Genomic DNA, 13238 nt, shown 5'->3' on the forward strand with positions numbered 1-13238 from the left:
TTGTTTTATTATTTATTTATTTAATTTAATATAATAAACTCGTGCTGCGTATAATACACAAATATACAGCAAAATTTCAAAGCTTTAGCTCAAAGATATTCTGAGATCTCCATGTTTATACGGACAGACGGACGGACAAACGGCCATGGCTATATCAAATCAGCTCGTCGCCCTGATCAAGAATATATACATATATGCTCTGCCTGTTAAATACATTTTCACAATGACAATATACCCTAATTTCACATATTCAATGGTTTCAGGGTATAAAATTACAAAATCTTTTTATTCTATACAATATGGTTTTTATTAAAACTGCTAGTTGACCCGGCGAACTTCGTACCGCCTAATAGTCAAAGAATGTCGTGTTACCTCTTAGCTGAACTAATTTAGGCTTTGATGAATCATAGACAACCTATGAGAGCATGACCGAAAACTGACACTGTTATCAAATCTACTGAGTCTCAATGAAAATGCAAAGATCCTCAATAGCAATAGGGAAAATAACGTTTTTTAGTATTTTATAAGATATACTCTTCAAATCGGGGCGGAGACAAATCCAACAAATCAAAAAACATGAAAATTTGTCTCGAGTTATAAGTGATGTAACACATAACACTACTTTGTTTTATATTTACAGATATTACAATATTTTATTGTATGTACCTTCCAAGTGGCTGCATTTCTCCGGAAATAACAAAATGTGTTTTGAAACCAATTATATATCTCGTTTAATGTTAACTGCTTGTCTGGTGAGTCAATGATGGCCTTTGGATAAACAAAGAACATTTATATATGTATATAAGTTTTAAAATCAATTAATATATATTATATATTATTATATATTATATTTATATTAAATTATTTATTTCCATTAATAACAAGTAAGAAAGTTCTAGTCGAGACTGCCCGACTACTAGATCCCCTGAACCCATCGAGCAACTGATATTTCAATAATTACTGGCATATGCACACATTCACGCACACACACAGATATACGTAGGCATGCATAAGCACGCATTGGCATTAATTGTTTAATAACATATAATAACATTTCTTGTAGATGGACTATCTTCATGAAACTTTCAGATTATGAATATAACATAAATATGTATGTATTTGCCAAAGCACAAGCTCCTAGGATTTGAAATACGCCTTTTATAAATGTGAGGTTAAGGGGGTGAATTAGAGGGGGGGGTATAAATTTGGACAAAAATCGAAATTGTATAAAATGCATATAAGTATACATAAACAAGTAAGAAAGCTCTAGTCGAGACTGCTCGACTACGAGATCCCCTGAATCCTTGGAGTAATAGATATTTCAATAATTTTTCGCGTCTTTCAGCTTACACAAGAAACACGCACACACACACACACACACACACGCACGTACGCACACACAGACATACATACACACACGCATACACACACACGCATACACACACGCATACACACACACATACACATACACGCATACACACACACATACACATACACACACACGCATACACACACACACCTACACAAACACATACCCACACAAGCACCCACGCATAAACACGCATGGGCTGCAGTGTGCGCTTACTATGAGAACTTAATGTTTTAATAACTTTTTTTGTGGACGTACGATCTTCATGAAACTTTTAGATTATGATTATAACATGGATATGCATGTAATTGCCAAAGCACAAGTCTCTAGTATTTGAAATACGCTTTTTACAAAAGTGAGGGTGAGGGAGTGAATTTAGAGGTGGGGGGTAAATTTTAACAAAAACCGGAATTGTCTAAATTGCATATAAGCATACATTAAAAATTTGGAGACTCTAGCAATAAAGGTGTAGAAGATATAGTTTTATAGCTGGTTTTCGATAAGGTTTTTTTTTCGATAAGGTTTTTATTATCGATTTTTAATGATAAACTTGATATTCGCCCTGTAATTACGGACATTTAAAAAAAAAAATTTGAAGTCTCTAGCTCTTATATCTTCTGAAATCGACGCGTTCATACATACCGACAGACGGACAGACGGACGGACAGACAGACGGACAGGGCCAAATCAACTCAGCTCGTCGCCCTGATCAAGAATATATATACTTTATGGGGTCTGCAACGCCTCCTTCTGACTGTTACATACATTTCAACAAAATCATTATACCCTGATTTTCCATTGAAAATGGGTTCAGGGTATAAACAAGTAAGAAAGCTCTAGTCGAGACTGCTCGACTACGAGATCCCCTGAACCCTTGGAGCAATAGATATTTCAATACTTTTTCGCGACTTTCAGCTTAAACAAGAAACACGCACACACACACACACACACGCACGTACGCACACGAGTTCGAGTTGCGTTTTCACGGAGTGCGGTCGATGTCATCGTGGTCCATCGTAGACAATAGCTTGAACTGTGTTTTCCCCTGTGAAAGTGGAAAGAACTGAAGTCAACGTGTTTGCTGTGGGCGCGGCGTACCCAGCGACCTCAAAAGACTTACTGCGCGGCGGTTCGTGGAATTCCCAAGCGGTATAATTCGGTGGTGCAAGAGAGGTGCATTCACTCTAACAGCTGTTAGTAGTGCTGGAAATTGCATCGGGCAATCAGCTGCTCACTAACGTTGGTGAGTTGCTAAGCCTTAGCAAAGACAGCAACCTAGCTGCTGGAGTGAAGTAGCAGTTATTAAAAGTAGTGCATACTTTCGGGCTCTCGCTGTAGTCAAGTTGAGTTTAAGTTACTGCGGGTTGTAAACTCAGATTATATTAGTAGCCATTGCCCACTACAGGCTTCACGCCGTGGTAGTCGGAGCAGAAATGGAAGCCATAATGGAGGACGAGCTGCAAGCTTTTGCGCGTCGTTCCTCGTTGCAGCGATCGCCGCAGCAACAACAGAGGGTGTTGGCGCAGCCGTCGACTTCTAACCAGGCTCCAGTGGCTGAGTGCCAGGCACCCAAGTCACTAAAAGAAGCGTTAGCCCAAATAGGAGCTACACTAGAGGGTCTGTCTGCCTTATTTGGGGGTCAGCGGCATATAAATGCCTTAATGAGAGAGGAGCTGGCTAGGCTGGTCAGCCTTCACAAGACGGCCGAAGCGTTCTGCAACCGTTCGGTTAAAAACTGTGAGGTGCAGACCACGCCACTCAAAAAAGTAGGCGAAAACGTTAAGGCAGCGAGCATTAGTGCTACAGTAGGTAGCAATACTCCCAAGCGGTCGAGGGAAGTTGCCTCCGAACAGAGGAAAACTCCCTCAAAAAAGCCGAGGCCCAATAGAAGTGCAGCGAACCCAAAAGAACCAATGGCTCTACGGGCTACAGCTGAATCTGAAACTTCAAACCAGGCCGCCCGACAAACAAACCAGAGCAGCTGGACAGTCGTCAAAGGGCGAAAGCCTATGCAAAAACGTCCCAGGACTGACGCGATTGCGATTTCAGGCGTAGGGGGCTGCAGCTACGCGGACATGCTTCGTGTAGTTAAAAACGACCCAAATTTGAAGCATCTGAGCAGCGACGTTCAAGGCATTAGGAAGACAGCTAAGGGGGACCTTTTACTGCAACTGAGTAGGAAGCCGGAGCATAGCGCTGAGGCTCTGCACGAAGCTGTAGGCAAGGCCTTGGGAGACCGAGCGGTAGTTAAAACACTTACCGAATCGGCGCAAGTTGAGATTCGCGATCTAGATGAGTTAGCGACCAAAGAGGAGATCTTGGAGGCAATTAGGGTGGAGTTGAAGGATAGCTCACTCCCCATTGAGGCTATCAAATCGCTTCGGCCAGCTTTTGGTGGACAGCAAAGAGCTACGGTTGCTCTTCCAATTGGGAAAGCTAAAACTCTGCTCGAGCTGTCCAAAATTAGAATAGGATGGGTAGTTTGCCGTATCCGAGCCGTGGAGCAGCCTAAACGCTGTTTCAAGTGCCTCGATTACGGTCATATGGCAGCAAACTGCGGCAGCGACTGTGACTTAAAGGGCGCCTGTTTCAGGTGTGGAGAAATGGGTCACAGTGCCAAAGCATGCACCAAGCCACCAAAATGTAGCCTCTGCATCCGGAAAGGTGAAAAGCAGACGGACCATTCAGCAGGCAGCTTCAAGTGCCCATCTTACCGTGAAGCTGCTCGTAAAATGAAATGTTAAGGTTTTTGCAGCTTAACTTAAATCATTGTGTTGCTGCCCAAGATCTTCTAGAGCAGACCATTAGGGAAAAATGTATAGATGTAGCTTTTCTCAGTGAGCCTCACCACTGTAGAACCAGCTGCCCTAGGACATGGTCAACAGACGTTAATGGCAAAGCTGCGTTGTGGGTATGCGGCAACTCAACGAACTTACTTTCGAATGTTAAGTCATTCAATGGGTTCGTACGTGGCCGATATGGTAGCTTGTGGCTTTACAGTTGCTATCTGGCCCCCAGCATGCAGCTCAGTGAATTCACGACGGTGCTCGACGAGCTTGCCGAGGATGCTAGGGGTCGGAAGGCCATTATAGCTGGAGATTTTAACTCCTGGGCGCTAGAATGGGGTAGCCCAACAACAAATGCCAGAGGTCGTATCCTACTGGAGATCTTCGCGACACTAGATGTTGCACTGCTCAACACTGGCCATGAGTACACCTTCAGTCGGGCGGAATACGGGTCTGTTATCGACATTACTTTTGTCACTTCATCCCTCTTTCGGGGAGCAACATGGAGCCATTGCGATAGCTATACAGGCAGCGATCATACGGCACTTCTGTTCACAATAGGTGAGCCACCTGCCAGGGCGTCAACATTGTGGAGGGAGTCGTATCGGCTAGATACTTTTGATCCCGCGGTCTTTTCAGAGGCCATTCAGTCTCTAGGTACAATTGGCAATGCTGAGGCCAGAGCATGCCAAATGGTAGCCCAAATACAGTGTGCCTGCAATAGCAGCATGTTACGTCGCAAGCAGTTCACGCGACAACATGATCCTACGTATTGGTGGAACACGCAAATAGGTGACATTCGTCGCAAATGCATCCAGGCGAGAAGAAGCTACCAACGGGCTCGCGGTAGGTCAACGTTTTTTGAGAAACAGTTAGCTTACCAGGCAGCTAGAAGACAGCTGAAGAAGGCCATTCGGGCAAGCAAAAGAGAATGTTTTTTACAGTTGTGCGACTCAGCCGAATATGACCCTTGGGGCAGGGCATATAAGATAGTAGTTAAAAGACTATACGCAGGTAGACAGGTGCAGCCTACGGATCGTCTGGAGCTTAAATCGATTGTGGAAACACTCTTTCCAGAAAGGTTAAGCTCCATTCACGCCCCTGAGTCCGAGTCTGCTGATCAGGGCTCAACGAGCACTGAAATTGTTTTAATTACAGAGGAAGAAATATCAGTAGTTCTCCGGGGTCCTAGAACCAACACAGCTCCAGGGCCGGACGGGATCCCAAATCGCGCGCTAAAGCTAGCCCTCGCCTTGCACCCAAGTACGTTCGCCGAATTATTTAACGAATGCCTCATCCAAGAGACGTTCCCGGCAAAATGGAAAGCCCAGAATCTGGTATTGCTACCCAAGGCTGGCAAACCACCGGATGAGCCATCTTCGTACAGACCGATCTGTCTCTTAGACACCATGGGAAAGGTGTTTGAGAAACTGATCTGCTCTAGGCTGGAGACTGCGATTGCAAGCGCCGGAGGCCTGTCACCAAACCAATTTGGTTTCCGGAAGGCCCGGTCAACAACGAAGGAATACTGCATCATCGCAACCCTGGATGTAAGGAATGCCTTCAACACAGCTAGTTGGGATATGATACTGAATGCGCTGTCACAATATAATATCCCTAAATATCTAAGAGAGATAATAAAGAGCTACTTCAGAGGAAGAACACTTGTATACAACACGAGTGAGGGTCCCCAAACTCATACAGTGTCAGCTGGAGTACCCCAAGGCTCAGTGCTGGGGCCTCTCCTATGGAACATCATGTACGACGGCGTACTGCGCTTGGAACTACCAGCAGGCGCGCACACCATTGGCTTTGCTGATGATGTAGCTGTCGTAGCCATAGGAAAGGAGCTCAAAGATACAGAGGATATGTGCAGCGAAAGTATCAATCGCATACGAAGCTGGTTGACAGGAGCTGGGCTCGAGCTAGCGGCACACAAGACCGAAGTGGTACTAGTCAGCAGTCGCAAAGAGTGGAAACTGCCAATATAAAGATCGGCAGCGTCACCATTGCGTCAAAGAGGGCGATAAGATATCTTGGTGTCATGATAGACACAAGATTAACTTTCCGCGAGCACTTAGAATATGTGCATAAAAAGGCAGCTGATTCTTGTAGAGCTCTCTCGAGAATCATGCTTAACACGCGGGGACCTAAACAGCAACGACGTCTCCTCCTAATGAGCGTCATTAGGTCTGTCATCCTCTATGCTGCGCCAATATGGGCAAGAGCGATGGCAACGCCGAGCTACAGCCGAGGCATTTGCGCGATCTACAGGCTGAGCGCAATCAGAGTCAGCTGCGCTTTCAGGACTATCTCCGATGACGCGGCGCTCGTCATAGCCGGTATGGTGCCACTGGAGTATTTGGTCGCCGAAGCCGTGGAGCGGAATTCGCACGGGCCTACGCGACTCAACGCTGTCAGGGCGAACAGCATCGCACGATGGCAAAGAAGGTGGAATAGCTCAGCTAAAGGGCGGTGGACGCACAAGCTCATCCCGGAGCTTGAACCATGGGTTAACCGCAAACATGGCGAGGTTAACTTCTACCTTACGCAGATCCTCTCGGGTCATGGATGCTTTCGGAGCTATTTGAAGCGCTTTGGCCACGAGGAATCTGACGAGTGCCCCTGGTGCGAGCGAGGGCATGTGGAAGACGCCAACCACATTCTTTTCGAATGTGGACGGTTCCTGGAGGAGAGGCGTCGTCTGGAAGAGGCAGTGGGCCGCTCCATCAGAGCGGACAACTTAGTCAACGCCATGCTGGAATCGGAGGAAGCTTGGGAACTAACAAGCACCTTCGCGGCCACAGTGATGATGGAGCTCCGCAGAGTCGAGCGACTGAGAAGACGAGCTGTCCCAGGCTAAGGTAGCGCATAGTGCTTGCGAAGCAATGCTTTACGGCCGTCCCGCAAGCACCGCGCGCTATCCTAGCCACCACACAACTTGCAATTTTTTATTTTGTCAATAAATGAATATAAAAAAAAAAAAAAAAAAAAAAAAAACGTACGCACACACAGGCATACATACACACACACGCATACAGACACACACACATACACAGAGTGGAAACTGCCAATATAAAGATCGGCAGCGTCACCATTGCGTCAAAGAGGGCGATAAGATATCTTGGTGTCATGATAGACACAAGATTAACTTTCCGCGAGCACTTAGAATATGTGCATAAAAAGGCAGCTGATTCTTGTAGAGCTCTCTCGAGAATCATGCTTAACACGCGGGGACCTAAACAGCAACGACGTCTCCTCCTAATGAGCGTCATTAGGTCTGTCATCCTCTATGCTGCGCCAATATGGGCAAGAGTGATGGCAACGCCGAGCTACAGCCGAGGCATTTGCGCGATCTACAGGCTGAGCGCAATCAGAGTCAGCTGCGCTTTCAGGACTATCTCCGATGACGCGGCGCTCGTCATAGCCGGTATGGTGCCACTGGAGTATTTGGTCGCCGTGGAGCGGAATTCGCACGGGCCTTCGCGACTCAACCCTGTCAGGGCGAACAGCATCGCACGATGGCAAAGAAGGTGGAGTAGCTCAGCTAAAGGGCGGTGGACGCACAAGCTCATCCAGGAGCTTGAACCATGGGTCAACCGCAAACATGGCGAGGTTAACTTCTACCTTACGCAGATCCTCTCGGGTCATGGATGCTTTCGGAGCTATTTGAAGCGCTTTGGCCACGAGGAATCTGACGAGTGCCCCTGGTGCGAGCGAGGGCATGTGGAAGACGCCAACCACATTTTTTTCGAATGTGGACGGTTCCTGGAGGAGAGGCGTCGTCTGGAAGCGGCAGTGGGCCGCTCCAGCAGAGCGGACAACTTAGTCAACGCTATACTGGGATCGGAGAAAGCTTGGGAACTAACAAGCACCTTCGCGGCCACGGTGATGATGGAGCTCCGCAGAGTCGAGTGACTGAGAAGACGAGCTGTCCCAGGCTAAGGTAGCGCATAGTGCTTGGGAAGCAATGCTTTACGGCCGTCCCGTAAGCACCGCGCGCTATCCTAGCCACCACGCAACTTGCAATTTGTTATTTTGTCAATAAATGAATATAAAAAAAAAAAAAAAAAAAAAAAAAAAAAAACACACACACACACACATACACAAACGCATACACACATACACACACACATACACACGCAAGCAACCACGCATAAACACGCATGGGCGGCAGTGAGCGCTTACTATGAGAACTTAATTGCTTAATAACTTTTTTGTGGACGTACGATCTTCATGAAACTTTCAGATTATGATTATGACATGGATATGCATGTAATTGCCAAAGCACAAGTCTCTAGTATTTGAAATACGCTTTTTACAAAAGTGAGGGTGAGGGGGTGAATTTAAGGGTGGGGGGTAAATTTTAACAAAAACCGAAATTGTATAAATTGCATATAGGCATACATTAAAATTTTGGAGACTCTAGCAATAAAGGTGTAGAAGATATAATTTTATAACTGGTTTTCGATAAGGTTTTTTATCGATAAAAAAGATCGGGATGAGTTATCGATTTTTAATGATAAACTTGATATGCGCGCTGTAATTACGAACATTTTAAAAAAAATTTGAAGTCTCTAGCTCTTATATCTTCTGAAATCGACGCGTTCATACATACGGACAGACGGACAGACGGACAGACAGACGGACAGGGCCAAATCAACTCAGCTCGTCGCCCTGATCAAGAATATATATACTTTGTGGGGTCTGCCACGCCTCCTTCTGCCTGTTACATACATTTCAACAAAACCATTATACCCTGATTTCCCATTGAAAATGGGTTCAGGGTATAAAAAGCCTAAACAAAGTACAGGATATAATTTCAATAGTAACACCGACCCGATGGGGGTATTTTATTTGCAGGTCTGGCCAGCTATGCCCACGTCTCACAGCCAAATATGGTCAGTGATACTAATCTATATATATAAAAGAGAGTTGTGTAAAAGTGTACCGAGACTTATAACTTGATATGTACTGGACCAATTTTCATGGTTTTTGATATGTTGGATTTGTCTCCGCCACGAGTAGGATAGTAGATCTTAAAAATACTGAAAAAATTTGACGAATACTTGAAAAACGCGGGTTTTTTCCCTAAAGGCTCAAATTTCCATTGATACTCAGCACAAGCACCCACGAATAAACACGCATGGGCTGCAGTGTGCGCTTACTATGAGAACTTAATTGTTTAATAACTTTTTTTGTGGACATACGATCTTCATGAAACTTTCAGATTATGATTACAACATCTATATGCATTTGTCAAAGCACAAGAGTCTAGTATTTGAAATACGCCTTTTACAAATGTGATGGTGAGGGAGTGGAAATAGGGGGTAAATTTTAACAAAAACCGAAATGGCATAAATTGCATATAAGCTTACCTAAAATTTGGAGACTCTAGCAATAAAGGTGTAGGAGATATAATTTTATAACTGGTTTTCGATATTTTTTATCGATACTAAAAATCGGGATGAGTTATCGATAAACGATTATTGATAAACTTGATATCCGCGCTGTAAATTACAACAAAAACCGAAATTGCATAAATTGCATATAAGCTTACCTAAAATTTGGAGACTCTAGCAATAAAGGTGTAGGAGATATAATTTTATAACTGGTTTTATATATATTATATAAAATACATATAAGTCTACATTTAAAATTTGGAAGCTCTAGCTCAAAAGGTGTAGGAGATATAATTAAATAACTAGCTTTCGATAAGGTTTTTGATCGATAATAAAATATCGGGAGTAGTTATCGATATATAGAGAAAAACTTGATATGCGCGTGATATACACGGACCTAGGAAATGTAAGCTCGCCTCTTCAAATAAAACCCAAAATCGTTCACATCATTCTAAGTTGAGGGAGGCACACGTCAAAGCTCATGTAGCATGCATACACACATAAACATACACAAACATACGCACATACATATAAAGGCACTCAAATGCTTCTACAATGATTACCCCATCATTTGTGAGCATCGCGGCCCCTGCGTACACACAATCAAACATATGTATGTAAGTGTGAGCAGTTCACAAGATCGACCTAATGCAAATGCTGGGCTTTAAAATTGCTACAGGCAGCAATAGCCTCGCACACAGGCATACAAATGCTCATAGTACATGTAGCAAGGGAGAGTGTGTGCGTGCACGTTCGTTGCGAAAACTTTTTCATTATGCGCACCAACGCTTTCATACCCTTCCCACAAATAATAACGAAAATGTAAACATTCTGCACGACCATGGCAAACGGCTTGAAAAGTTCGGAATACTCTTCACTCAGAAGGGAAGGCATGGGTTCTTGCTGCGACGAAATTTCAATTTTCGTGAGCTGCTGCTTGTGCTCACATGCATACATACATATACACATTCGAGAGCAGAGAGCATCGAGAGAGAGAGAGCAAGGGAAACATTGAGCATAGAGGGATCTTTTGTTCGACATTTGACCATCTCGGACGAGCGCATGAAGCGAAATGATTGTGCGTTCGTATATTTTCGTAGCTCGAACCTAAAAGTAAGGAGCCGAGCGAATCTAAAGCTGTCTGGGGTGTTAAAGCCTCAGAAAAAGCGTGCAAAAAGCTTTCCACTAGTTGTCTAGTCTATGTGTTCTCTGGTTAGTGATATAAGCTTACATTAAAAATTTGGAGACTAGCAATAAAGGTGGAGAAGATATAATTTTATAACTGGTTTTCGATAAGGTTTTTTATCGATAAAAAAGGTCGGGATGAGTTATTGATTTTTAATGATAAACTCGATATCAGCGCTGTAAATACGGACAGTCTCTAGCTCTTATATCTTCTGAAATCGACGCGTTCATACATACGGACTGACGGACAGACAGACGGACAGGGCCAAATCGACTCAGCTCGTCGCCCTGATCATGAATATATGTACTTTATGGGGTGTGCCACGCCTCATTTTACCTGTTACATAGATTTCAACAAAACCATTATACCCTGATTTCCCATTGAAGATGGGTTCAGGGTATAAAAACAAGAAAAAAAAAATTAATGGAAAAAAAAAAATAAATAAATAGAATTTAGTATAGAAAAAGGAAAAGGAATGTATTAAAAGAAGTTGCAAGAAAAGTAAATACAAAGAATTAGAAATAATAAAAGGAAAAGAGTAAGGGAAGAGCCAAAATAGAATATATGTAGGATAGAATTGAGAAATCACTACACAACATTGGCAATAAAAATGTAAATGCTTATGCCTGGGCATTGTGAGTAATTTCTCTAAGATATGCTAGAAGTAAACTTTTTATTTTAGGAAGAGAGAGCTCTAAGGAAAAAACGTGATAATATTTATTAAAATTAACGCAAAGAACATGAAACGCACTAGTACACACAGGTAAATGAAGCGGACGATAATGTCTAGTTGCTCGGGACGGAACCGAAAAATTTAGACGACCCAACAAAGAGGACGAATCAATATCACCCCTAATCAATTTATGCAGAAAAACAATTCCTAAAATTGTTCTGCGATTGGTTAGCGATGGAAGATCAACAAGCTGGAGCCTACTATGATATGACGGTAATCGTAAATTACTGTCCCATCTAAGGTCTCTTAAGGCAAAGAGAAGAAACTGTTTTTGGATCGATTCGATACGATCCTGATACAGTTTATGCTGCGGAGACCATACAACAGAGCAATACTCAAAGATAGGACGCACAAGCGAAGTGAATAATTGCTTTGTAGAAAAAGGATCTTTAAATTCCTTAGACCAACGTTTAATAAAGCCAAGCACATTTTTGGCTTCATTAATGATGGTAGAAATATGAAGATTAAAGTTAAGTTTACAGTCAAAGAACACACCAAGATCTTTGACAGTAAAGATGCGTCGTAAGTTGCTAATTTTATAATCAACAATTAGAGGAACGGTACGACTGAAGGTCATTATCATACACTTTGTCATTTATAACAAGTAAGAAAGCTCTAGTCGAGACTGCTCGACTACGAGATCCCCTGAACCCTTGGAGCAATAGATATTTCAATACTTTTTCGCGACTTTCAGCTTACACAAGAAACACGCACACACACACACACACACGTACGTACGCACACACAGGTAAACATACACACACACGCATAAAGACACACATACACACACACACGCATACAGACACAAACGCATACACACACACACACACATACAAGCAACCACGCATAAACACGCATGGGCTGCAGTGTGCGCTTACTATGAGAACTTAATTGTTTAATAACTTTTTTTATGGACGTACGATCTTCATGAAACTTTTAGATTATGATTATAACATGAATATGCATGTAATTGCCAAAGCACAAGTCTCTAGTATTTGAAATACGCTTTTTACAAAAGTGAGGGTGAGGGGGGTGAATTTAGAGGTGGGGGGGTAAATTTTAACAAAAACCGAAATTGTATAAATTGCATATAAGCATACATTAAAAATTTGGAGACTCTAGCAATAAAGGTGTAGAAGATATAATTTTATAACTGGGTTTCGATAAGGTTTTTTATCGATAAAAAAGATCGGGATGAGTTATCGATTTTTAATGATAAACTTGATATGCGCGCTGTAATTACGGACATTTTAAAAAAAATTTGAAGTCTCTAGCTCTTATATCTTCTGAAATCGACGCGTTCATACATACGGACAGACGGACAGACGGACAGACGGACAGACAGACGGACAGGGCCAAATCAACTCAGCTCGTCACCCTGATCAAGAATATATATACTTTGTGGGGTCTGCCACGCCTCCTTCTCCCTGTTACATACATTTCAACAAAACCATTATACCCTGATTTCCCATTGAAAATGGGCTCAGGGTATAAAAAGGGAAAAAAGCAATGTACCCAAATGGCTACCCTGAGGTATACCAGACGAGACAAAGATGAGTTTCGACATAGCTGTTCTCAGCAAGATTTTTTGGGTTCTACCCATTAAATAGGATGAAATCCAAGACACAAGTCTAGATGAAAATTCTAAGCGTTCAAGCTTAATTTATTTCGGCGCTATTGAAGCTAGAGACTTAAAATTTGGAACACGTACTCGTGTATATCTCCGATAAAATGTGTTAAAATGCATTTTCCGATATGTTAC

At 43.0% G+C, this 13238-nt stretch overlaps 1 protein-coding gene across 20 annotated transcripts in view; it reads right to left on the reverse strand.

The window, feature by feature from the left end:
- LOC6572007 (forkhead box protein P1) overlaps positions 1-13238 on the reverse strand; it is a 106362-nt gene that overhangs the window by 26650 nt on the left and 66474 nt on the right. For 14 of the 20 annotated variants that reach the window (XM_044007860.1, XM_044007862.1, XM_044007861.1 and 11 more), the window contains one exon: positions 667-768. The exons of 4 other annotated variants lie outside the window; for them this stretch is intronic. In XM_044007860.1, coding sequence (XP_043863795.1) covers positions 667-768 — 102 coding nt within the window. Of the gene's footprint in view, positions 1-666; positions 769-13238 lie in introns of those variants that run through there. 2 more of the 20 variants (XM_044007871.1, XM_044007866.1) reach the window with 2 other exon arrangements.

Source organism: Drosophila mojavensis, unplaced genomic scaffold (assembly GCF_018153725.1).
Source record: "Drosophila mojavensis isolate 15081-1352.22 unplaced genomic scaffold, ASM1815372v1 contig_19, whole genome shotgun sequence".
Classification (NCBI taxonomy): Eukaryota; Metazoa; Arthropoda; class Insecta; order Diptera; family Drosophilidae; genus Drosophila; species Drosophila mojavensis.